Source organism: Balaenoptera acutorostrata, chromosome 13, assembly GCF_949987535.1.
Source record: "Balaenoptera acutorostrata chromosome 13, mBalAcu1.1, whole genome shotgun sequence".
In the NCBI taxonomy this organism is placed as follows: Eukaryota; Metazoa; Chordata; class Mammalia; order Artiodactyla; family Balaenopteridae; genus Balaenoptera; species Balaenoptera acutorostrata.
In genome coordinates, this window is record NC_080076.1 from 77,723,218 (window position 1) to 77,747,934 (window position 24,717).

Below are 24,717 nucleotides of genomic sequence, written 5' to 3' on the forward strand. Positions count from 1 at the left end.
GTGTGTTCATATAAGTATAGAGAAAAGTGTGGAAGGATACACACAAAACCATTAACCCTGGTGGGGGTTGGAGAAGGGAGGTTATATACATTGTAGAGCAGGGAAAATTACTGTTTTTGTTTGACCTGTTTCAAGGAGCTCGTGTTGTTTTTGTAACTGAGAGAGAAATTAAAATAAAGTATATCTAACTACCAAATGTAAAATAGATAGCTAGTGGGAAGCAGCCGCATAGCACAGGGAGATCAGCTCGGTGCTTTGTGACCACCTAGAGGGGTGGGATAGGGAGGGTGGGAGGGAGGGAGATGCAAGAGGGAAGAGATATGGGAACATATGTATATGTATAACTGATTCATTTTGTTATAAAGCAGAAACTAACACACCATTGTGAAGCAATTATACTTCAATAAGGATGTTTAAAAAAATAAATAAATAAAGTATATCTAAATAAATATTTCTTAAGCTTGTTATATGCCAAGCCCTGTGCTAGGCTCTGGGCATATAAAGATGAAGACCTCCAGGGAATTCCCAGGGACAGGGTTTCTATTTTATTCTCAGGAAGTAGTCAAATGGTGTGTGCAGTGAATGTTTCCTAGAGGAGCTAGTTGAATTGGAGCTGAATCTTGCATGACACTTAGTTTTCCAGATGGAGACGAGTTTAAAGGGTATTCCAGACAGAAGGAATTAAACTTTGGAAGACAGGTATACAAGAAACAGCCAGAGGCCTTTGGAAACTGCCAGATCATGTGAGGAAGTAGAGGTAAAGGAAACCGAACAGGTAGGCATAGTTCACGTTTAGAAGGGCCTGATGTGTTAACGGAAGGATTTTCATTCAGTGCTAAAGGCTTTGAACTTCCTTCATAGAACAGGACATGACTAGATTTGTATTGTAGAAAGATCATTCTAGCTGCGGAGTGTACAGAACACTGGAGAAACTGGGGAAGCAATGGTTTCTGCACTCAAAAATCTTACAGTTTGGGAATTCCCTGGCGATCCAATGGTTAGGACTCAGCGCTTTCACTGCTGTGGCCCGGGTTCAATCCCTGGTCAGGGAACTAAGATCCTGCAAGCCTCACAGCACGGGGTGGAGGCTGGGGGAAGCTTACAGTTTACTTTGGAAAAGAGACAAATGATAACCAGCATTTATCACATGCTTGCTTTGCCAGGTACTGTTCTAAGTACTTCACAAACATTAACTCTTTTATTCTTCACAACCTACCCTATGGTGGGTAGCATTTGGATCCCTCCATTTTACAGAGAGGTAAACTGAGACACAGAGGACTTGAGTGACTTACCCAAGGACATCCAGGCAGGCAGGCAGGCTGACCTTTGGAGATTAAGAACTTAATCCTCATGATATTGTGTCTTAGATTTATAATGGAGTGTTCAGTTCTAAGCTAGGATAGCTGTCTTGGGGACCATCTAAGATGGACTGGGAGAATCAGATGATTCTATTCCAGAGGAGGTGACTTCTAGCCTGAGATCAGAGGCATGGACTAGAGTTCATGGGGAGGGGCATCAGAATTCTCCAGGGTAAGGGAGTAGATTGTTTAAAGGCCCTGAGCTGGGAGAGAACATGGCTATTGAGAGGAACTGAAAATTATTCAGCATGGCTGGGTCATAGAGTGGTGGGGAGAGAAGGGACTAGTAAAGTGAGCTGGGACAAGACCAGGTGGTTGTTAAAATTTTTTTTTGACTGCATCCTAAAAGCAATGAAAAGCCATTGAAGGGCTTCCCTGGTGGTGCAGTGGTTAAGAATCCGCCTGCCAGTGCAGGGGACACGGGTTCGAGCCCTGGTCCGGGAAGATCCCACATGCTGCATAGCAATTAAGCCTGTGTGCCACAACTACTGAAGTCTGCACGCCTAGAGGCCGTGCTCTGCAACAAGAGAAGCCACTGCAATGAGAAGCCTGCGCACCACAACAAAGAGTAGCCCCCACTTGCTGCAACTAGAGAAAGCCCGCGCGCAGCAACCAAGACCCAAGGCAGCCAAAAATAAATAAATAAATAAATTTATAAAAAAAAAAGAAAAGCCATTGAAGTGTTCAATTTAAGGAGCAACTTGTTTTGCATTTTAGATTACTGTGGCTATTATGTGGTGAATGGATTGGAGAGGGCAAGCCTGTAGGCCCAAGATCAGTCAGGATGTTGTTTGGGTCATCTGGGGGGCCAGGCTTCAGGGGAATGGAGAGAAACAGGCCGGACAACTGCTTGTTGAATACCTATTACCTAAATTAAACTGGCATATATTAAATACAATTTTTGTAAGGATTTTTGGGTAACATCAATGCTGAAGCAGTTAGCATACTGTATGAGAATTCTTTGTATAGGAATGAGATGGGGAGCACTGGGAAGAAAAAATGAGGATTTTGGCGCTCTATAGATGTGGGTTTGAATTCTGGCTCTGCCATTTACTAGATCTGTGGCCCTTAATGAGTCACAGGAGCATTCATCAGGTAAAAAAGCTCTACCTTCTCACTCTGGTCTGAGCTACCTCATCTCCATCATCTCCAATATTACAGTATTCTAGTATTCTGAACTGGTCTCTGTTTCCAGCCTTGCCCTCTTGATCCAATAACTCAAAGTACCCAAAGTAATACTTTTAAAGCATAGATTATATTCCTTTTCTGCTGAAAATCTTTCAGTGGCTCTCCATTTTACTGTTCATTTAAATAGCCTCTACAACCCCTTACCATCTCTACCCCTTTCTCACCTCCTTTCTACTATTCTCTTTACATCTCCTATACCCCTTGCACCTCCTACTGTGCTCCAGCCAGAGACTTCTTCATTTTTCTTCAAATACAGGAGGCAGCCTCCTGCCTCAGGGCCTTTGCACTGGCCTCTCTCTGAGCTTTAAATGTTCTTCCCCTAAATTATTCCCACTGACTGCTCCTTTACTCAAATGTCATCCTTAGTGAAGCCTTCCATAACTAACCTATTTAAAATAATATAAAGGGCTATGGAAAAAAGAAGGGAAATGAGGACCGGAGTATTATCTTGTGTGTTTTATTTATCTTGATTACTGTAGCTCCTCCCGTGAGAACACCAGGATTTTTGTCTTTTCAGTTCGCTGTTGTATCCCCATAGTCAAAAATCAGTGCCTAGCAGATAGAAAACACTCAGATGTGTCCTTCTAATGATATTTAATACAGCTAATAATCACAAAGCACTTATTAAATAGGCCAGGCCTAGTTCTAAACATTTTACGTATTTAATCCTCCCCATAATCCTACGAAGAAAATACAATTACTATTTTCATTTTACAGAAATGAAGGAATGGAGGAAACTGAGGCTCAGAGAAACCAAACAACTCTCCTACGGTTACACAGCTAGTAAGTGGAGCGACTATTTGTGGAATGAAATGAATGAAATTCGACTTGGCGCAGGAATGGAAATTGACACGGTGGGAGCGGATGCGATCAATTCACGCGACTGCGTGCAACTTGAGCGCGCAATGCACCGCCTGACGCCAAGATCTAAAAGAGGATGAGAGGGTGCTTTGGAAACAGCGCGGAGAAGGCTCCAGTGAGCCACCGAACTGCCATCACCAGCCGCCGCTCAGTCCACGGCGGCATGGAAGCAGGAAGTAGCGGCGGGCGTCGCATGGGATGACGTCACAGTGGCGCCGGCAGCGAAGGGCGGGGGAGGAGGAGGAGCGAACCGGGCTTGGGGGGCGGCTGCACAGTCTCTGGGATCCCCAGGCCTGGAGGGGGGTCTGCGCGCGGCCGGCTGGCTCTGCCCCCCGTCCGGTCCGGAGCGGGCCTCCCTCGGGCCAGCCCGATGTGACCGGGCCCAGCGGAGCCTGAGCTAGGAGCGGGTCCGTCGCGGAGCCGGAGGGCGGGAGGAACATGACATCGCGGAGGTGAGGAGCCCCGAGGGCCCGGCCCGGGCCTCGGCCCGGCCCCCGCCGCTTTCGTTCAGCCCCGCCCGGGAGGGGGCGGCCCGGCTGGGCTTCGGACTCCCGCCCGGGGTCGCGGGGGCAGGCTCCGTCCCAACCCCCTAGCCCTCCCGGGCCCGGGGGTCCGGCCCCACCGCGCCCCCACCCCTCGGGTCCCCATTCATTTCCTGCCTCCCCGAGTTCCGGCTCCCGCAGCCCTGGGGATGCCCGTCTGGACGGGTCAGGTAGAACCGCCCGGGGAACCGCGGACGCCAGCGGCCCGGCTCGGCGCCGCATTCCTGACCCATTGCCTCATGAGAATTGCCTCATGGTGATTCCGAAATAACCCCGCTCACTTGGGGAGGCTCCTCGGCCTCGGACGCGGGAGGGGAGAGTAGGGGCCAGTTGCGCGGGGCCAGGCCCCCGACGGTCGAGCCGCTCTGGGTCCCTCTGCCTCTTGCGCGCATTTGGGGGCTTTACTCAGGATCCCTGACCCCTTTATATGCCTCTTTGCATCTCCTTTCCCCCCCACCCCTCACGTGCCAGAAATGGAAAAACTGACTGTATCTGCAGCTATTAGAAGTATTTCCTTCCTCTGCGATCTTCGCTTTGGGAGATGGGAGGGAAGGGAGCTGTATCTCTAGTTACACAACCTTCACAACCTTAAAAGTCAGGTAACATTAATCACCCCCGTTTTACGGATGTGGAAACTGAGGCTCTGAAGAAACGTGCTAGTAAATGATAGGATTTGAACCTAAGAGTCAGAAGGAAGGTTAGTGAATTAATGAGATCCGGTGAAAGCTCAGGGTAATCATATTACTAATAGCTAACATTTATTTAGCTCTTACTGTATGCCAAACAAGTTTAATCCTTACTATAAGTCTATGAGGTAGGTATTGTTATCCCCCTTCTAAAGATGAGTAAAGTGAGTTTCAGAAGTTAGGCAACCTGGGCTTCCCTGGTGACACAGTGGTTAAGAATCCACCTGCCAATGCAGGGGACACGGGTTCGGGGTTAGAGCTGTGGTTGGGGAAGATCCCACATGACCCGGAGCAACTAAGCCCTTGCACCACAACTACTGAGCTTGTGCTCTAGAGCCCGCGCTGTGCTCTAGAGCCCGCGAGGCACAACTGCTGAGCCCATGAGCCACAACTACTGAAGCCCGCACGCCTAGAGCCCGTGCTCTGCAACAAGAGAAGCCCACGCACCACAGCAAAGAGTAGTCCCAGGTCCCCGCAACTAGAGAAAGCCCGTGCGTAGCAACGAAGACCCAATGCAGCCAAAAATAAATAAATAAAATAAATAAATTAAAAAAAAATAAGTTAGGCAACTTGCCTAAGGTCACTCAATCAATAAATGATGGAGCCAGAACCCCTCTGTTAATTACCAGGTTACTATTATTTTATAAGTATTGCCAATAATTTGTAAGCCTTAATGTTGTTGTTAAACAGTAGTGTGATCTACTGTTTTCAGATAATGATCCTGCTATTTTGTATTTCCACTCTTTATATACGATTCCTATATAAGACCCATTGTTTAGACTTCATTGTCCTGTTATGGTCACTGTCTTAGACATTTGAGAAACTGTTTCAAGCTGTTGGAGTTATTTGAATGAGAGACTTTTCAAAATATTAGGAATGTCTTCTCAGAAATACACCTGCACATTATTCATTCATGGAATGAAAAGAGAGAGAAAGAAGAAAACTGAAAACTTAGGAAGTGAGTGATTTGGACAGGTCTGTTGGCAAGTGCTTACAGATCTGGGTAATATATAATTGCATTTCAGCAGAACAGTGTATAGCCTCAAATGTTCTAATTCCTTAGGGAGCTTTTAAATAAAACAGTTGTCTATTTAATCTGTCAAATAGTCATTGAGCCTTTTGTTCCTTGTGTCTGCTCTTCCAGACAAGTAAGGATCTGCTTCTTTTAGGAGACAAAGACTGGGGGCTGGGAGTGGGGTGGGGGCTGGGAGTGGGGTAGGGGCTGGGTAGTAATAGACCCTACATTGTCCAGCTTGTTAGTTTAGAAGCCAGGAAGTGTGGGTATAGCCAAAGCAGCAAGTGGTAAAGATGACAGTTTGAAATGGAGTAATTCCTCCTCTCCTCCAGCCCTCCCTTACCTATTATGGAAAAGAAATGTGTGCCACCTAAAAAGCAGATTATGAATGTAACACACATAATTGGGGATTATTTATTATTATTTTTCAGATCATAGGTCTATTTTATTATTTTAACCCAGCTTTATTGAGGTATAAATGGCATGCAACAAATTGCATATATTTAAGTGTACAATTTGATAAGTTTTGACACGTGTATACACTCGTGAAACCATCACCACAATCAAGATAATGAACATATCCATCACCCCTTTTGATGGCTCCTCGTGCCCTTTATAATCCCTTCCTTGTTGCCAGGCAAACACTCTTCTGCTTTCTGTTACTATACATTAGTTTGCATTTCCTAGAATTTTATGTAAATGGACTTTTATGTGTGGCTTCTTATGCTCAGCAAAATTATGTTGAAATTCGTCCATGTTGTAGTGTGTGTCGTATAGTTCCTTACTTTTTATTGATTAGTAATATTCCATTTTATGAATGTACCACCGTTTATTTATCCATCCACCTATTGATGGATGTTTGGGTTGTTTCAGAGTTTGGCTTCCCAAATAAAGCTGCTCTGAATGTTCGTGTACAAGTGTTTGTATGGATGTATACTTTCATTCCTCTTTGGTAAATACCTATCAGTGGTATGGTTGGATCACATAGCAGATGTATATTTAACTTTTTCAGCAATTGCCAAACTTTTTCAAAGTGGTTATACCACTTAGATTCCCACTGGCAGCGTATTAGAGTTACGGTTCCTCCACATCCTGGCCAACACTTGGAATGGTCAGGTTTTAAATTTTAGCCATTTAAAAGGTGTGTCATTGTATCTCATTGTAGTTTTTTTCCCCATATCAGCACTTTTTAATTTTTTAATTTTAATTTTACTTACTTAATATTTTAATGGAGGTATAATTGACATAGAACATTATATTAGTTTCAGCATAATGATTTGATATTTATTCATTGTAGTTTTAATTTGTGTCTTCCCTGGTGACTAATAATGTTGATCATCTTTTCATGTGCTTATTTGCCATCCGTATATCTTCTTTGGTGACACGTCTATTTGATCAAATATTTTCCCTTTTAAAATTTACTTGTTAAAAAAAATAAAATTTACTTGTTTGTTTTCTTATTGAAATTTGAGAGTTTCTTATTCTGGATACAAGTCTTTGATCAGAATTGCAAATATTTTCTTTTAGTCTGTGGCTTGTCTTTTCATTTTTTAAAGTGTCTTAAACAGAGGTTTTTAATTTTGCTGAAGTCCAGTTTATCAATTAAAAAAAAAAAGGATCATGCTTGTGGTGTCATTCCTAAGAAATTTTTGCTTAACCCAAAATGTCTCAAATGTTTTCTCTTTGTTTTCTGTAAGTTTTATAGTTTTAGGTTTATGATCCACTTTGAGTTAACTTTTGTATGTGGTATGAGGTGTGGCTGTATCTTCTCTTTTTTGCATATGGGTGTACAGTTGTTCTAGCACCATTTGTTGAAAAGACTGTCCATCTTTATTGAACTTGTACCTTTGTTGAAAATCAGCTGTCCATTTATATGTGGGCCTATTTCTAGACTCTCTTCTGTTCCATTGATCTATTTGTCTTTCCTTATGCCAGTACCACATGATCTTGATCATTGTAGCTTTATAACAAGTCTTGAAATCAGGTAGTGTTAGTCTTCGAACTGTGTTCTTTTTCAAATGATTTTTAACCTCAGAATTAATTCATTCAACAAGTAGTTATTGAACCAGGCAGGATGAAGCAATAGAATAGGCAAAGATCGTTGTTCTTATGGCTGAGAGAGAAAGTGGACAAACACATGAATAAATGAGACTATTTCAGGTAGTAATAACTTCTGGGAGGGAAAAAAATAAACCGAATGTGGAGAACGTGGTTAGTTTTGATAATGGGTTTAGGAAAAGTCTCTGAGGAGGTGATCATATGAGCTGACTCCTGAATGACTAATATTCTGAATTTTGTGTTGTTTAATTATCAAAGTAATTCTTTTTGGTTCATGGGTTTAGGGTTTAGAGTTTGTATGCATTTAATAATTACAGTGTCATATATTCAGTATGCTGATACATCTCAACATCACAGGTAAGGAAAGGAAGGAATGAGCAATTATATGATTCTCCCTCCCACCCAGGTAATATAGCAATGCTAGTGCTGAGTTTAGATTTTGAGATTGCTTGGCTGCCCTACTCTGCCTTGTTTAGCTGACAAAACTGGCTGTATTCTTCAGCATCTGGTACATCTTTTGCATTTGCTTTTGTTCCTCTGGAAGGTAGTGTCTGAGGGCTTGAACTGAGAGGGCAGAAAATTTAGCTTATTCTCAGACTCTAGGCTTTTGATTTATCTGATGCAGGTCAGGTACATTTGTCCCAGGCTCTCCTTAGTGGCCCTGTTTGTTTCTATCCTGTGGGAGTAAATAAACTTGCCTTACTGAAAAATAACAGTTCTACGTCTTTCCAGTTGAAACTGGGTTGTCTTTATTAATGTCCTGCCCCGATGTAACCTCGGGTTTTTGTCCAGAGCTGCTCAAATGCAGGGGCCACTGCTAAGATCACTTACCCTTCTTGCACGTGGTCAGTATGGCGAATGTTAGAGAGTCGCACAAGAGCTGGAAAAGCAGAGCCAACCCTTGTTTGTAATTGTTACTAGCGGGCCTTGGTGTACTTTGTTAGGCAGCTATGGAACAATAGAAGATACTGTGCTTATTCCTCTTTCCCCGTGGGAAACACAGACAGCACTTGCCCTCCAATGCTGACCTTTTGAAGGAAGGGGAAGGCAAATACTGATGTTTGGCAGGTTCTGTGGCAGTTGTGGCCTGCAACCAACAGTTTGAGACCCTCCCCAAAATGGATTCAAACACCCTAAAATGCAGCCCAGTTCATTACTGAGTTTTGGAGGGTTGTGTGCATTTAGCAAGCTTGTATATGCTGTGGTCCTTGGCAGCACTGAAATATGAAAGATACGATTCATGTTCACAAGGAGCATTGAATTTAGAGAGGGAGACAGACTTGTAGGCCAGCATCAAATGAGTTTGATGAACGTAGTAGCAAACTGAAACTGAAATTTGCCAGTATAGAGCATACTGTTTAGAATACATACATACTTGTATACTGATATACACATTCATGCACGCTGTATATATGTCTGTCTATACGCACATACATATACACACACGCAATACGTTTATTTTAAAAATAGTAGACTGTAGATCCAAGTCTGTGTCATTCCATTGACCCACTCTAATGAAACACTGACCCATTCATTCAAGAACTTGTGATTTAACTTATTTATCGTGGGATTACTAAGTGCGGGGGGCACTGTGCTAGGCATTGGGTGTTCCAGGTTTTAAGGAAACAGCAAGTGCGAGAGTGCTGAGGTAGGGAGTTCTTGGAGTGCTTGAAGGACAGAAGGGAGCACGTGGCGGAGCTGAGACTGGGGCTGTAGGTGGGGACTAGACCACACAGGGATTTTTAAGGTCCTCACTGTCACGTGGACCATGGAGAGGAGTTTGGGTTGTATTTTAAGAGCAATGCAAAACTATAGAAGGATGTGATCAGGGGAGTGGCATGAGCTGATCTATTTAAAAATATCCCTCTAGCTGCTGTGAAGGGAGAATTGTAGGAGGCTGGAGTGGACCCAGGGAGAGCAGACAAGAGAGAGAGAGGCTTTGAACAGGGTAGAAGCCATTTGTGGAAAGACTTTTGGAGGCAGTTTCCATTTATTGTCTTGTCATCAGAGCAGAGATGCTGACCAGTGAAACTATGAAAAGATAATGATTTATAAAGACATAGCTATCCACTACCATTAGAAAGCTAGCTGCTTTAACTTTTTTTCTAGCCTCTGTTACCTAGAATGCTTGTCCCTATCGACTGCCCCTCCCTTGTGACTCATCCTTTTCCCATAGAAAATTAAAATTTAATTGGAAAAGAGGAATATTCTTGTAATCTGCAGAAAGTACCAAACTCTAAACTTTCTCCCCAAGGACAGAGAGAATGATTTTTCTGGAGCAGCGGGTAAGAAAGCTATACCCAGTATCACTTTATATTTAGGCAAGAAACTGAAATAAGACTTCGGATCCCTAGTTTAAATTCCCTTCTTAGCATAGCAGCCTTGAGAATAAGTTCCTGAAATTATTGGCCTGCTTGACTGTTTCCCCACATCACTGGGGGAAGGGGACATAGATAAAATATTCAGCATCATTGTATTTTCTTTTTGGTTCATCAGCATTTTTTTTTTTTTTTAAACTCACTTGACATAAATAAGGTCCTGGCCTCAGTGAGCTAAGCCTTTGCAGAATCTGTATTCACTAATGAGGGATTTAGATTTCTGGTAGGATTTCTGGGCAGATAGTTTGGGTTTGTAAACTCTCTTGGAGGCAGGGATTCTGTTTTTCCTTTCTTCAAGCCCACTCAGCACAGAACTGATTTGTTTTAGACATTGATTTGAGGCTCTTTTTCACAAGTGTTGGTGTTGTGTGTGTGTGTGTATGTGTTTTCAAGCTCGTTCTGTGAGATGGGTGGTACCGACCTGGACCATGTTATGACCTGAGAGTCTTAATAAATAATAGACAGTGCCAGAGGATGACCGATTAGAAGGGATTGTGAAGCTCTGGCAGGTTTGCAGGAGTTAGAATGTGCAAGAGGAGAATGCTCTTCCCCCCCTTCCCTGTGTGACTTTTTCGCTATGCCCTTCCTCTCTCTTTTCTCCTCCCTGGTTTTTCGTCATTCCCCGAAGTTAATTCAGGCAGCAGTCATTCACCAAGTGCCCACTGTATACATGAGGAAGACTAGAAATTTATCTGTTTTTTTCTCATCCTGTATGGACCCACCTTGTTGACAGACCCAAATGTAGATATACTAATTTGCCCTTTTCCCCTCCTTTTAGATAATACAGATACATTTACATTACTTTTTGGGGAGACTAACCTCTGCTATTTGAATTCACACTAGGTGGGAGATGGGGGCAGGGTTTAGAGATGTACAGCCTCAGTACCTAATATCACCAGTGTAATATTCCTTGAGGCCAGCTCTATAATATCATATTAGTCCTATTAACTCCACTATTCTTCCTTACCGTCTCTCACTAAGATCTCAGGGGTTGAATGAACTCTAACTGCTCTGTGTTAGCGATAAGCATGTTGCAAAGCACAAAACTGCCAGTAATTGCACTACAAATATTAAACATGTAATTGGGAAAGACTTTTTTGGTAAATACAAAGGCTTTTTGAAAAAAATAGCCAAGGAAGGAGAGTTTACAGTATATCAAAACTCAAGTGGGTGGGTTATGGAATAGAACTTTCAATTTCTAATTATATACTGTTTGAGATAATGTAGGGACAGCCCCTGAGCTGTGAAGTTCAGTTTTTGAAAAGGCAGTGTAACATAAATGATTCATATCTCAAAATGGTCTGTGCGAAACTAACATTATTATGCAGGAGAAGAATCTATCCGCATATCTTCCACCAATAATAATAATGACAACAACAGTGATAACAAATGTTTATTAAGCCCTTACTCTGTCTAGCCTTTGTGCTAAATGCTGGTTACTAAGTTTCCCCTGTAAACATCACTCTCCTGTGTTCACTCTTCTCTGTGTGTGTGTGTGTCTGTATGTTCACTCTTAATAACATGATAGGTATAATTAGAAGTTGGAAATGAAATAATAATGGTTTATTTAATAAAGGGCTAAAGAGACCACCTGCCTTATCTCCTCTGCCAATCTACCTGATGGGTGCTGGTTGTAGTTACCCAGCGTCACCTTCAGCAGTGGAAGTCACTTTTATAATGTTCCTCAGCATCAGCAGGATACTCTACATAAGTGTTATTTTTGTAAAATATACAAAGGTGAGAACACATGGTTGTGAATGAAGACCATCTACAGTCAGAGTTCTGCTTTAGAAATTTTTAGAAATAAATAGCAGAGTGTAATGGTTAAAAGTTTGACTTCTGGAGTCTACTTTGCACACTGGCACATGGCAAACAGTAAATGTAGCTACAATTTTAACCAGCCATAATATATAATGGCCAGTAAATTATTTTTTTCCTTGCTATCAGAGCTAGTTGATAATTGAGGGGAAAAAAAGTATATGTAATAATACAAGCATGGAGAAGTCTTTTCTATTTTATAATTCATAAATTTTTATTAAATATAAAATATTATTAGTAGTAAATAATAATTCTGTCTTCTCTTTGTCTCCATACTCTTTCTTGATGTAAATTCTCATCTCTGTCTTATTTACTTTCTTCTCCCAGTCATCCCTGCTTTTTAGTACCTATTGCAGGGTTCTGTTAAAATCTGTGCCTTTATTGTGTTTTATTCTGACCTAAAACTAAATTCCTAGTTCCAAAGGTGAAACTCCTTGGAGTTTTTTTCTGTGCTAAGCATTTTATGTGTATTAATTTATTTCCATTTCACAACAGTGCTGTGGGTTAAGTTTTTCTAAACATAGCAAGAAACCCAGAAGCCATAAAGGAAAAAGCTGATAAATTTAACCATGCCAAGATGAATTTCTTTGGGGAAAAAAAATAACCACAAGCAAGTAAAAAGGAAAAAAAGCTAAGACAAATATTGTCACATGTATAATAAAGGATCATTTTCTGGTTCTATCAAGAAAGGCCCCTTTAAATTTTAAATCAGTAAGAAAAAAAAATCCAATAGAAAACAAACAATGACAAGCTGACAACTCACAGAAAAGGAAAAAAAAAAGTGGTCTGAAAACATGAAAAAGTGCTAGTCTCACGTAGAAATGCAAACTAGAATGGTACCATTTTCCATGACTCAGATGAAAAAGTTTGGTAATATACGTAGTATTGGCAAAACTGGGAGAAAACAGGCTTTCACGCTTAATTTGTGGGAGTCAAAACTGGTATCTTCTTTTGAGTGTGGTTTGGCAAATTTGTCAGAGTAAAAAAAAAAGCTCTTGTCAAAGCAGTTTTATTTCTAAACTTTTAATTTACAGATATACTTGTAAAAGTGTATAAAGATGATTATAAAGGGTGTGATATGCTGCATTATTTGTAATAACAAAAATCTATGAATAATGTAAATGTCCTCTAATAGGAATTAAATTATGGACAGTACATTCTTATAATGGAATACTGTATAGCCATTAAAAAGAATGCTCGCACGGAAAGATCTTTGCGTTGTAGTAAGTGAAAAAATTGGGGTGTAGATCAGGCTTGCATTTGTGTATGTGTGTGTTCCACACAGGCTGACATAGAGAGAGTAGTGTGTTTGCACACATGCACACGTAGGTAAGTAAGTATATGTATGTATATGCACGAGACATTTCTCAAAGATTAGGAAACTGCTAACTGTAGTGACTTCTGACGATGCAAGGGAAGCTTGGGCTTTTTCTCTGAATTTCATACCTATCTGTGCTGTTTTAGTAAATAATTTTTAAAAGGTTTTAGAAAGTTTATGTTTGTGTTCTCAACAAGATTCTAAAGGACATTGAGTCTATAAAAAATTAGAGCTGCCTGAAGTAGTTGGCTGAGATAAGGAAAGATGAAACGGGAATGAAAAACAGGAAGATAAATAAAAAGATCTTGCTAGAAGCAGTAAAGAATGCCCTTGAGGCAGCCCTCCCAGTGGTGAGGTTGTGGACAAACCTGAGAAATTCTTCTAGAATCAATTTTAAAAAAGAAAGAGGAGATAACAGTGGTGACAGTAAAGGAACAGATCCCCCATAGGTGGTGGCGGCCCAGGCTGGATGACCGGTATTTAAAAATGAAGCAACCTCTGAGCCCGCAGTATTTCATTTAATGAAGACCAATAATGGAGGAAGATGCTGGGAGAGAGCTGTAGAGGGGAGACAGAATGGTTTTTCCCTTTGTTCACTTCATTAACCTGATAATTGTAGGTTTAAGGACTTTTTTTTTTTAGATAGTGCAGTATAACCATTACTATAATTTTAAAATAATTAGAATCTTATTAGAATTAGGAGCAAGGTGTCTGCCTTCCGTATCACTGAAGTAGCTGTCTTTATCTGGTATAGGTATCGGTGTTAATATTTGCTTCATGAAAGGAAGTGGTACGTTTTCCTTTCCTTTTGACTGTCTGGAATAATTTATAGAGCAGTGGGATGGTCTGGTCTTTGAAAGTTTGATAGAATTCCATTTAGAAACCATCTGGGCCTGGTGCTTTTCTGTGGGGTAGTTTTAAAATTGCTTTCTCTATTTTTATATAGAAATTGGTTTGCCTAAGTTTTCTCTCTAATGGACTCAGTTTTGGCAGTCTGTATTTCCCTAGATAATTATTCACTTCATCTAGATTTTATAATTTATTTGCACAGCAGTCTGCAAAGTAGTTTCTTTAAAAAATTTTTTTTCTTCTGTTTCAATGCTTATTTCCCCCTTGTCATTTCTTGTTTTGTGTATTTGTGATTTTTTTCTTGTTTTTATACTCCTGAATAAGTTAACTAGTGGTTTGTCTATTTTGTTAATTTTAAAAAGCAGGATTTTTATAATTAGATCTACTACTTTTTTGTTTTCTTTTTCTTTGATTTTTGCTTATTTATTTATTTATTAGCTGCGTTGGGTCTTCATTGCTATGCGCAGGCTTTCTCTAGTTCTGGCGAGCGGGGGCTGCTCTTCGTTGCAGTGCATGGGCTTCTCATTGCGGTGGCTTCTTTTGTTGCGGAGCACGGGCCCTAGGCATGCGGGCTTCAGTAATTGTGGCTCGCGGGCTCTGGAGTGCAGGCTCAATAGTTGTGGCGCATGGGCTTAGTTGCTCCACAGCATGTGGGATCTTCCTGGACCAGGGCTTGAACCCATGTTCCCTGCATTGGCAGGCGGATTCTTAACCACTGCACCACCAGGGAAGTCCTCTATCTTAATGTTTTATACTTACAGTTGACCCTTGAACAACGCAAGTTTGAACTGCACGGGTCCACTTATGCACGGATTTTTTTCAATAAATATGTAGTACAGTATGACACAATCTGCCATTGGTTGAAACCATGCAGTTGGAAGCAGAACTGTGGATATAGAGGGCTGACTATAAAGTTATATATGAATTTTCAATTGCGCGAGGATCGGTGCCTCTAAAGCCCATGTTTTTCGTGGGTCAACTGTAGTGTTTCCTTGCATTGTTTCTCACAAGATGTGTGTGTGTATGTATGTGTGTGTGTATATATACATATATAATTTTTTTCTAAGATGTATATTTAAAAATTTTTTGTTGAAAACAGTTTTTTGAGGGGGTATTTAGGAAGGTTTGTATTTTTTTAAATCTAGTACTTACACCTTTTTGAATGTCCTTAGTCCTCTGTTTTGTTATTTAACTTTTATTATCAGGCTTATCAGATTTTTTTCATTATCCTTAAACATCCATCTATTGCCTATTGCCTATACAACAATGAGGTTTTTTCTGTTTTCCTTTTCCCATTTTCTAGTTGTAGTAGTTCTACTGTGTCACAGTATATAACTATTGTACATTAGTTTTCTACTCTCATTCCCATCTTTGTTTTAGTCTTACATGACATTTATAGATTATTAAATGCTCACCATCGGTTATTTTGTCAATGTTGCTTGTTACCATTTGGTTAGATAAAGTTTATCCTCTAGTAGATTCATCAGGAAAGACTGATAAGTACAGCATTCCCTTAGTTGTTGTATGTTGAAACTTGTTTTTTCTGTAGCTCTGATAGTTGAAGGATAACTTAGCTAGATATAAAATTCTTGGTTTACCCTTTTCTTTCATTGAGTTTTAAAAAAATGCTTGTTCATTTATCAACTTGCTTTATATGTTGGCTTTGAAAAGTCAGATGCTAATCTAATTTGTTATAGTAAGTTATTTGTTTTTCGTGGAGGCCTTGATTTTTTTCCATTTGTCTTTAAAGCGTAATAGTTTCATTAGAATAAGTGTCAGCGATTATTCTGGGCTAATTTTCCCAAGTACCTGGTGGACCCTTCCAATGTATAGATTCACATCTTATTTTATTTGTTTTCTCAGTTTAGGTTTAAATATTAGTTCTGTTCCATTGCATTTCCCCCCTCCCCTTCCCCCAATTATATGTATGTTGTTTCTTCTTCGCTTGTCTTTCATATTAACCATTTTCTTTGTGATCTCTTTTACTTCTTTCTTCATCATATTTTATTCTCTTCATTGTTTTCCTACCTTTCTTTAATGCCACTTATTAGATTTTCATTTGAACTTATTCTCCTTTGGGCGCCTAGTAATTTAGTTTTCATTTCTGAGATGATTTTCTTTTCCTATTTCTTTCTGAGTTTGATCAACTCCCTCTTCATTTTTTCCTACTTTTTGTCCATTTCTGTTTTTAACTTTTAAATTTCTTATTCAGAGTGTTTTTTCATATCCCCAAATCTTGTTTGAGTATACTTAATTCAGATTGGAGTGTTGTCTTATAGTTTTCTTCTGCATCATGGGTGTTTGTCTGGGGTAATTTTCAAAAGCTGACTGATGTGTGACTCTTCTTTTTTGTAGTAACTTTGTATAGACTTATTCACTTTTTTCCTATTTATTTTGTGGCTTTTAAATATTTTAAAGGTTCCTAATTCAACGGCATCTTCTTCTGTCAGTATAGAAAAATCCAGGGTTTTTTTTTTTCATGGATTTGTGTATGTATTTGTGTTTGTGGTAGGGGAGAGGTTATTTGTCCTCTGGGTTTTTTGTTTGTTTGTTTGCAGGTAAATAAATTTCCCCCTTCTACTTCCTTTCCTTTTTGTCACCTAATTGCCAAATGGATCCTGTCTCTTTTTTGCCTTTTTCTTCCCCAGAGACCATGCATTTCTAACACTACACCTTAAATCACTCCCCTTTCCTATAAATAGGGCTCTGATTTACAAGAAAACTTTTTCAGTATTTTCACACTTAAAGTGGACTTTCTCTTTCTGGAGGTGGTTTTATAGCAATTTTAGGCCTGCCACTAGCTCCCCTGTTCTCTCTGACATGCAGTTTTTCTCAGAATGCCCTTGGCTTGGCACAGAGGGTTGCAGTAAGAAGATGAGAGATCACTACTGAGATCTGATATGTCTTCTTTTTTTACTTACAGGTAATTTGGAAGTTTGGGCATTCTCTATCTTCTACTTATGTTGAGGGCATGGTTAGGTTATTGTGTGGTTTTACTTGTTCTTTTTTTTTTTTTAATTTTTATTTATTTATTTTATTTTATTTATGGCTGTGTTGGGTCTTCGTTTCTGTGCTAGGGCTTTCTCTAGTTGCGGCAAGCGGGGACCACTCTTCATCGCGCTGCGCGGGCCTCTCATTATCGCGGCCTCTCTCGTTGCGGAGCACAGGCTCCAGACGCGCAGGCTCAGTAATTGTGGCTCACGGGCGTAGTCGCTCCACGGCATGTGGGATCCTCCCAGACCAGGGCTCGAACCCATGTCCCCTGCATTGGCAGGCAGATTCTCAACCACTGCACCACCAGGGAAGCCCTACTTGTTCTTTTTTAAAAATTCCATATTTTAAAAAAATTTCCCCTTAGTTTTTAATTTTTTTAAATTATTTATTTATTTATTTATTCTGGCCACACTGTGTGGCATGGGGATTGAACCCGTGCCCCCTGCATTGGAAGCGTAGAGTCTTAACCACTGGACTGCCAGGGAAGTCTCCCGTATTGTTTTTGAAGGATATGTGGGAAGATGTGAATTTAGGCAGTCATCATTGTCCTTGGCTACCCTGAAGTCCAGGTACTGTTATAGACACTTTATAAATATTAACTCATTTTATCCTCTCAACACCCTATGACACAGTGTTGTTGCTATTCCCATTTTATAGATGAGTTAACAGTTTAAATAACTAGCCTGGGGTCACACAGAGCTGGGATCTGAACCAAAGTAGTCTGGTTCCAGAGTCCGTGCTCCTACCCATAAAGCTTTGCCACCACATGCCAGCGATTCTCAGCTTTTTCACTTCTGGGGTCTCCTCTTTTTTTTTTTTTTTAAACCATAAACCCAGTATTCTAAAGAGAATTGTTTCCTAACCTGTATTCATCATATAATAATTAGTTTTCCCTTTTTGTTGTAGAAGAAAACATATATGCCACTCAGCTTCAGACTATCACACCAAGTAACATAATTGTTTTGTAGCCAAAAGCAAAAGAGATTTGACATTTTAACTAGCTTATACAGATAGACAAATTGAAGATTAATGTAAGATTTTCACTATACTTTTTGAAAAGTTAAAAGTAACTGGAAGCCTTCCGTTATTGCTTTTTGATTCCTTAGGGCTGTGGGGACTCAGGTGGGAACCATAGATTAAAGAAGCTGTGGACAAGATTTAAAAAAAAAAAAAAAGGGTAGTTTAGTAATCATACTGTATGCAAAAGTATTGGATGCTGGAATGATAGGTATCTTATAAATTCAGGTTGAGTTTTCCCTGGGCAAAATTCTGCCTTGATCTTCTGACAGGCTCTCAGAGGGAGTAAAAAGCAAACTAATATGTTTTCCTTTTGATCTGAACCCTGTGATTTTTCTCTAAGATAATCAGAATGATGTTTAGATTTTCCCCAAAATGCTAGTAAGATGCTATAGGAAAAATTAAAAAGAAAATAAATTTCATTTAATGTAAACAACAGGAATGTTGATAGACTATGTCTAGATTCTTGCCTTTTCTGATTATTTCTTGTCAGAACAATCTTATAGTTATTGTTATGATTGTCAGTAATATCTAACCATTAGTGCTTAATATGTACCAGACACTCAGATGATTAAGCATCTCATATTTAACATGTACCAGGGCTTCCTTCCGTGGTGGCGCAGTAGTTAAGAATCCGCCTGCCAATGCAGGAGACATGGGTTTGAGCCCTGGTCCAGGAAGATCCCACATGCCGCGGAGCAACTAACCCCGTGCGCCACAACTACTGAGCCTGCACACCTAGAGCCTGTGCTCCACAACAAGAGAAGCCACTGTAATGAGAAGCCCGCGCACCACAACGAAGAGTAGCCCCCACTCGCCGCAGCTAGAGAAAGCTCGCGCGTAGCAACAAGACCCAACGCAGCCAAAAATAAATAAAAATTAAAAAATAAATAAATTAAAAAAAAAAAGATTTAACACGTACCAAATCTAACACTTGATTTTTCCTCTCCCCACCCTTTTTCCACATCTCGTACACGGTACCGCCAACCTTCCACTTGCCCAGACATGATACCTAGGAGTTGTTCTTACTCCTTTCTTTCTTTCCCATCTCATATGTAATAAATTAGGAAATCCTGTTGGCTACCCTTAAAATATTCCCAGTTGGACTGTTTATCACTACTCCTTCCACCACCTTGGTCCTTGGTACCATCATCTCTTGCCTGGATTATCACAATAGCTTATTTAACTGATCTGTGTGCTTCTACCCTTGCACGATAGCTTGAAGATGATTTAAAAATATAAGTCAGATCACGTTGCTCCTCTGCCTAAAACCCTCTAGTCCTTTCTCATTTCACAAAAAATAAAAGCTGAAGTTTTTACAGTGTCCTCTGAGGCCCTGCATCATCCGGCTTTTCATTACCTCTCTGGCCTCATCTACCGCTCTGTCCCTTGCCTGTTCTGCCCCAAGCATACTGGCCTCTTGAGTGCTTGAGCATGTCAAATACGGTCTGCCCCCGTGCCCTTGATCTTGTTCCTCCCTCTGCCTGATATGTTCCTTTCCTATATGGCTGCGTGTTGCTGCTTCATTTCTTCCAGGTCTGATCAAATGTTACCTTATTGCTAAGGCCCTCCCCACCACCCTATATAAATAGCATCCACCTCAGCCCCAATCCCACTGACCATGCCCCCAGCCCCCTCTACTGTGCTAGCAGGATCCCAAGCCCCTACCATGGGGAAGACAAGGAGGAGGCGGTGACCAAAGAGAGGAAGGGAAAGGGGTTGTGTTGGTGTTCTTATTTGCTACTCTACTAATAAGCATTTTAGCTGTGACGGTGTGGGAAGTAGTGCTGACAGAGTCCTTTGTTTTTCATTGGTCTATTTCTCTCTCTCTCAAGATGGTTTCACCCGAATATCACTGGCGTGGAGGCAGAAAACCTACTGTTGACAAGAGGAGTTGATGGCAGTTTTTTGGCAAGGCCCAGTAAAAGTAACCCTGGAGACTTTACACTTTCTGTTAGGTAAGTTGGAAGAAAAAAAGAGAATCCTGAGAGTGTTTTCCAGGGGGGAAATGTTAAGACCTCATGTGGACAACTTGCGACCCTCATTTAGAGTCTGAAGGTCTGCCTGCTGCCCTGTGGGTGAGGCCTTGCCAGTGCCCTGGCCCACAGATCAGGTGTGATTCAGGCCTGCTGTGGGGTTTAGGACGTGGCCTCCTGGGAGTGATAGGCTCGGGGAGTCAGCAGAAGGGGCCTGAAGGGGGGCTTTTCTCTCTTGAGAGACCACTGAGGATGAGCTGGAGCATAACATAAGTTCCTAAGGCCTGGGTCGATCCTGGTTCAATCCAAAGCAAGGCTCAATCCTTGTTCCCTGCACTTTTCCTTTCCCGTCTGTTGATTACTGAATGGGAAAAATACTTCCTAAGAGTTTCTTCAAACAGCCTCACAGATGTAGAAAACAAGCTTATGGTTACCAAAGGGGAAGGTGGGGCGGGGGATAAATTAGGAGTTTGGGATGAACAGATACACACTACTATATATAAAATAGATAAACAACAAAGGCTTACTGTATAGCTCAGGGAACTATACTCAATATCCTGTAATAGCCTATAAGGGAAAAGAATCTGAAAAAGTATATAACTGAATCACTTTGCTGTACACCTGAAACTAACACAACATTGTAAATCAATTATACTTTAATTAAAAAAAAGAAAGAAAGAAAGAAAGAAAGAAGAAGAGTTTCTTCAGATCACTTTTCTTTTTCAAGAAATAAAACATCACTGAGGAAGTTGTGGTCCCGTTTGTTCCCCTGCCCAGTCCCATTCCCCTCCCTCTTTCCTCAGAGGAAACCACCATCAAGAGGTTGGTATATCTCCTTCCTGAACATGTTTTTATACTTGTACTGCATTTGTACTATGTGTGAATGATATGAGGTTGGTTTGTGTGTTTTTAGAATTCATATCCATGGCTGAGACTACCTTTAAATTTTTTTTGAGTTCTGTGCTGATATATATAGATCTAATTATTAACTTTAATGGCTATATAATATTTGAAGGTGTGCATATACCACAGTTTATCCCATCCTCTATTGTTGGACACTGAGTTGTTTTTAGTTTGTTTAAAATTGTTTTGAACAGTATTGCCAACATCTGTTACATGTCTCTTTGGACACATGTGGGAGAGTTTTTCTAGAAATTGACTTTCTCTTATACACTTATTCTCCGTACTCTAGCTCATTCCAGGAGCCAGAACTGAACTGCTCTATGAATTTGCTTTTATTATTATTTTTTTTAAATAAAGAAGTAAGGAAAACATGTTCTGAGGATTTATTTAGGACCCCTTCGGGATTCGGAAGTCCCTTTTTGGTATCGATTAGTTTCTCAAGGAGCTCACATTGTTGGCTTTTACTTCCGTTTTGCTACAAGGAGAGGGCAGAAGCCTTCATGAATTTTTCCAGGCTTATCCTAGCACAGACTTCTAACCTACAGTTGAGTGACATTTGACCTGTAAGAGTTTGGATGGAGATTATATAATAATAACAACAATGATGTTGAGGAGGAGGAGGAGGATGATAGCAAACGTTATTGAGGGCTTGACATATTCCAGGCCATCTTGCTAAGCACTCTCCACATATCATTTTATTTAATCTCTCCAACAACCTATGAATAAATACCACTGTTACCTTCATCTTAGGGGTGAGTAAGCTGAAGCACAGAGGTTAATTTACAAAGCTGGTTTCATAGCTAGTAAGTGGCAGAGCCGGGACTACAGAACTGGTGAGGTGTTTTTTTTTTTTTTTTTCCTCAACTTTTTATCTTGAGAAATTTCAGACCTATAGGAAAGTCAAAAGATGAGTACAGTGAATACCCACATTCCCTTTACCTGTTAACATTTTGCCATGTTTGCTCTTTTTCTCTGAGTGTGTGTTTGTGTGTATGTATATACTCTCCCCTCCCCCAACCTTTTGAAAATAAGTTGCAGATGTCAGGATGCTTATTTTTACCTCTGCGTACTTCAGTGTGCATGTCCTATGAACAAGGACATCCTGTATAACTACAGTATCATTATTATATTTGAGAAATTTTAAGTGATTCCATAATGTTATCTAACACACAGTCCATATTCAAATTTCTCTCGTCATTTCAATAGTGGATTTTGAAGCCACCCCTTTATTTCACATCAGGAAGCACATAATATCTGTTTGCCCTGTCTTCTGGAGTATCATTGCTTCTAGGCCCTTATAGTAGACAGAGCTGGGAAATACTTATATATTTAAAACCAAATTTTAAATATATCAGTATCAATAAATATATAAATGTATATCAAACAAGTTTGATAGCTCCAGTTCAGCCCAGTTTCCTTACCTTTTCCCATTCCGTATTGGTGTTTCCCTTCTGTAGAGAGAACCGTGTTTCACAGCAGCATCAATGTATGACCTCATTTGCCCAATCTTATAATACAAAGATAGTTTCAGAATTACTATACCACTATCATTTCTAATTACAAACCCATTAAGTAAAGTTCATGATTTATCTGGAGTGTTTCTGTTCACAGCATATATCCCACTAAGGGTGTACAATCTGTACTGTGTTCAAAAGCTACAGGAATTAATTTTCTGTGTAGTTATGAACTTACTGCAAAGTTAGAGTCATTTCTTTCTTTCTGTATTCAGTTTTTTGGTTTTGTACTCATTTTTTTGATCCTTGTTGATTTTATTTTTTGAATATGTGAAACATTTACAAGATTTAAAAGTCAAACTGTATAAAAAGGTATATTCTGACAAATCTTATTCTTATCCCTACCCCGTGTACCTTATTTCCATCCCTGTAGGTAACCAGTTTTATTAATTTATGGTTTATCTTTCTGTGTTTCTTTTCACACATGAAGTGGAATACTAAATCTATTTCTTTGTAGTTTACTTTTTTCACTTACAGAAATCTTTTAGTGATCTCTCTCATTTTTTAAATTAACTGCCTAACATGTAACTTTATACAATTTCCTAAAAATGGGAATTTAGTTATTTCCAATATTTTACAATGATAAATAATACTGCATTTCATATGATAACATTTTGCATATGTTTTGTGCTTTTGGAAATGTATCTTCAGAGGTGAATTCCCGGGAGTGAGATGACTGGGGCAGAGAGTCAATATATATTGGTATAGTTTTTCCAAATTCCCCTCCACAGTGATTGTACCATTTTGCATTCTCACCAGCAGTGTCTGAGGGTCCCTGTTTTTCCACAGCTTCCAGCTGAGTGTTGTCAAGCTTTTCACTTTCGTCAACCTGATAGGTGAGAAATGGTATCTCAATGAATTTTAATTTCTCTTATGATTGAAGCTGAACATCTTTTAATAAGGTTAAAGGTCATTTGTATATCTTTTTGTTGAACTGTCTTAGAACCAGTGCTTTTAACAACTCTTAAACTGCCAAGTTTCACTTTATATATGTTTTCTTATGTATATGATGTATATTATAGACACTGAGATGCATGTGTGTGTGTGTGCATGCATAAATGACAAGTTTATTGTTCTAGTTTTCTACAGGTGATCTAATCTTTTTGTTATGTGCCCATGCTGAAAATTTGATGATTAAGTTGCCTTAGTTAGTCAAGGAAGATCCCCTTTTTTTAATTTTGAGGAAAAAAAAATACAGAAAAATACAAAAAATTATGTCCAATTACCCATATTGTATTTATTGCCAGTCATTTTTTTCTTCAAAATAAAATATAAAAAAAAGCAAAATTTCCCTTTTTCACCACCCTTCCTGCTGTTCTTCTCTTTGCCACAGAGACAGCTACTTTCTGAGTTTGGTGTATTTCTTTCTAGTTCATTAAAAAAAAAGTACATATAATATAATAAGTAATATAACATAAAAGTAATATAATAATAAAATAGAATATATATGTATGTCTGTGTCATGAATAATGTATAATATTACTTGTGTGCGTTCTGAAATTTTCATAAATGGTACATGCTGAGCATATCATTCTGCATTGTGCTTCTTTCATGCAATATCATGTTTTATTTTGGCTGTGCTGTGTGGCTTGCGGGATCTTAGTTCCTCAACCAGGGATTGAACTTGGGCCCCTGCAGTGAAAGCGCCGAGTCCTAACCACTGGACTGCCAGGGAATTCCCAGTATCATGTTTTTGAGATCCATCTGTGTTGCTTTATAGTCCATACCTGAAATATCTGTTTTTGTGATATGTTAAGTCAAGGTTAGAGATAGAAAGCTGAGGTGTTAAAATAGAATCAGGTGTAGCTGGAGGAGAGAGACCCAAAGTGCCTTTTTTACCCACTGGAAAAGACTGTAACCAAAAATTAGAAGTAGATATCGTTATTAACACTGTAGGACAATTTTTCTTACTTTTCTTCGTTTCCATTTTCCTTTATCTTTAGTAGAAGTGTGTTTATATTTAACAGAGGCTTCATCAATAACACTATAGGGTCAGACTAAAAAATAAATATAGGTCAGTGATTACCATTTTGGGGTTGCCAGACCCCTTGGGTCCACAAAGATGATTATGGGTGTCCTTGAGATGTACTTAGTAGTACAGAAAACCAAATGGAAATCATCAAACTGCCTAGGCTAACTAAAATACCAAGTTTTAGAAACTTTTGGCCAGTGTTGTCAATTCATTGGGTTGACATACTAGCTATCTCACTTTGGAAACTCCGTTAACTATATGTCTTTAAAA

At 39.7% G+C, this 24,717-nt stretch overlaps 1 protein-coding gene across 4 annotated transcripts in view; it reads left to right on the forward strand.

Annotated features, from left to right (window-relative positions):
* The first annotated feature begins 3,629 nt into the window (after window positions 1–3,629).
* The window catches only part of PTPN11 (protein tyrosine phosphatase non-receptor type 11), a 76,159-nt gene continuing 55,071 nt past the window's right edge, over window positions 3,630–24,717 (forward strand). For all 4 annotated transcript variants that reach the window (XM_028163611.2, XM_007170890.2, XM_057526161.1 and 1 more), the window contains exons 1-2: window positions 3,630–3,859; window positions 19,918–20,040. In XM_028163611.2, the coding sequence (XP_028019412.1) occupies window positions 3,846–3,859; window positions 19,918–20,040 (137 nt within the window). In that variant the 5' untranslated portion in view covers window positions 3,630–3,845. The remainder of the gene's footprint in view (window positions 3,860–19,917; window positions 20,041–24,717) is intronic.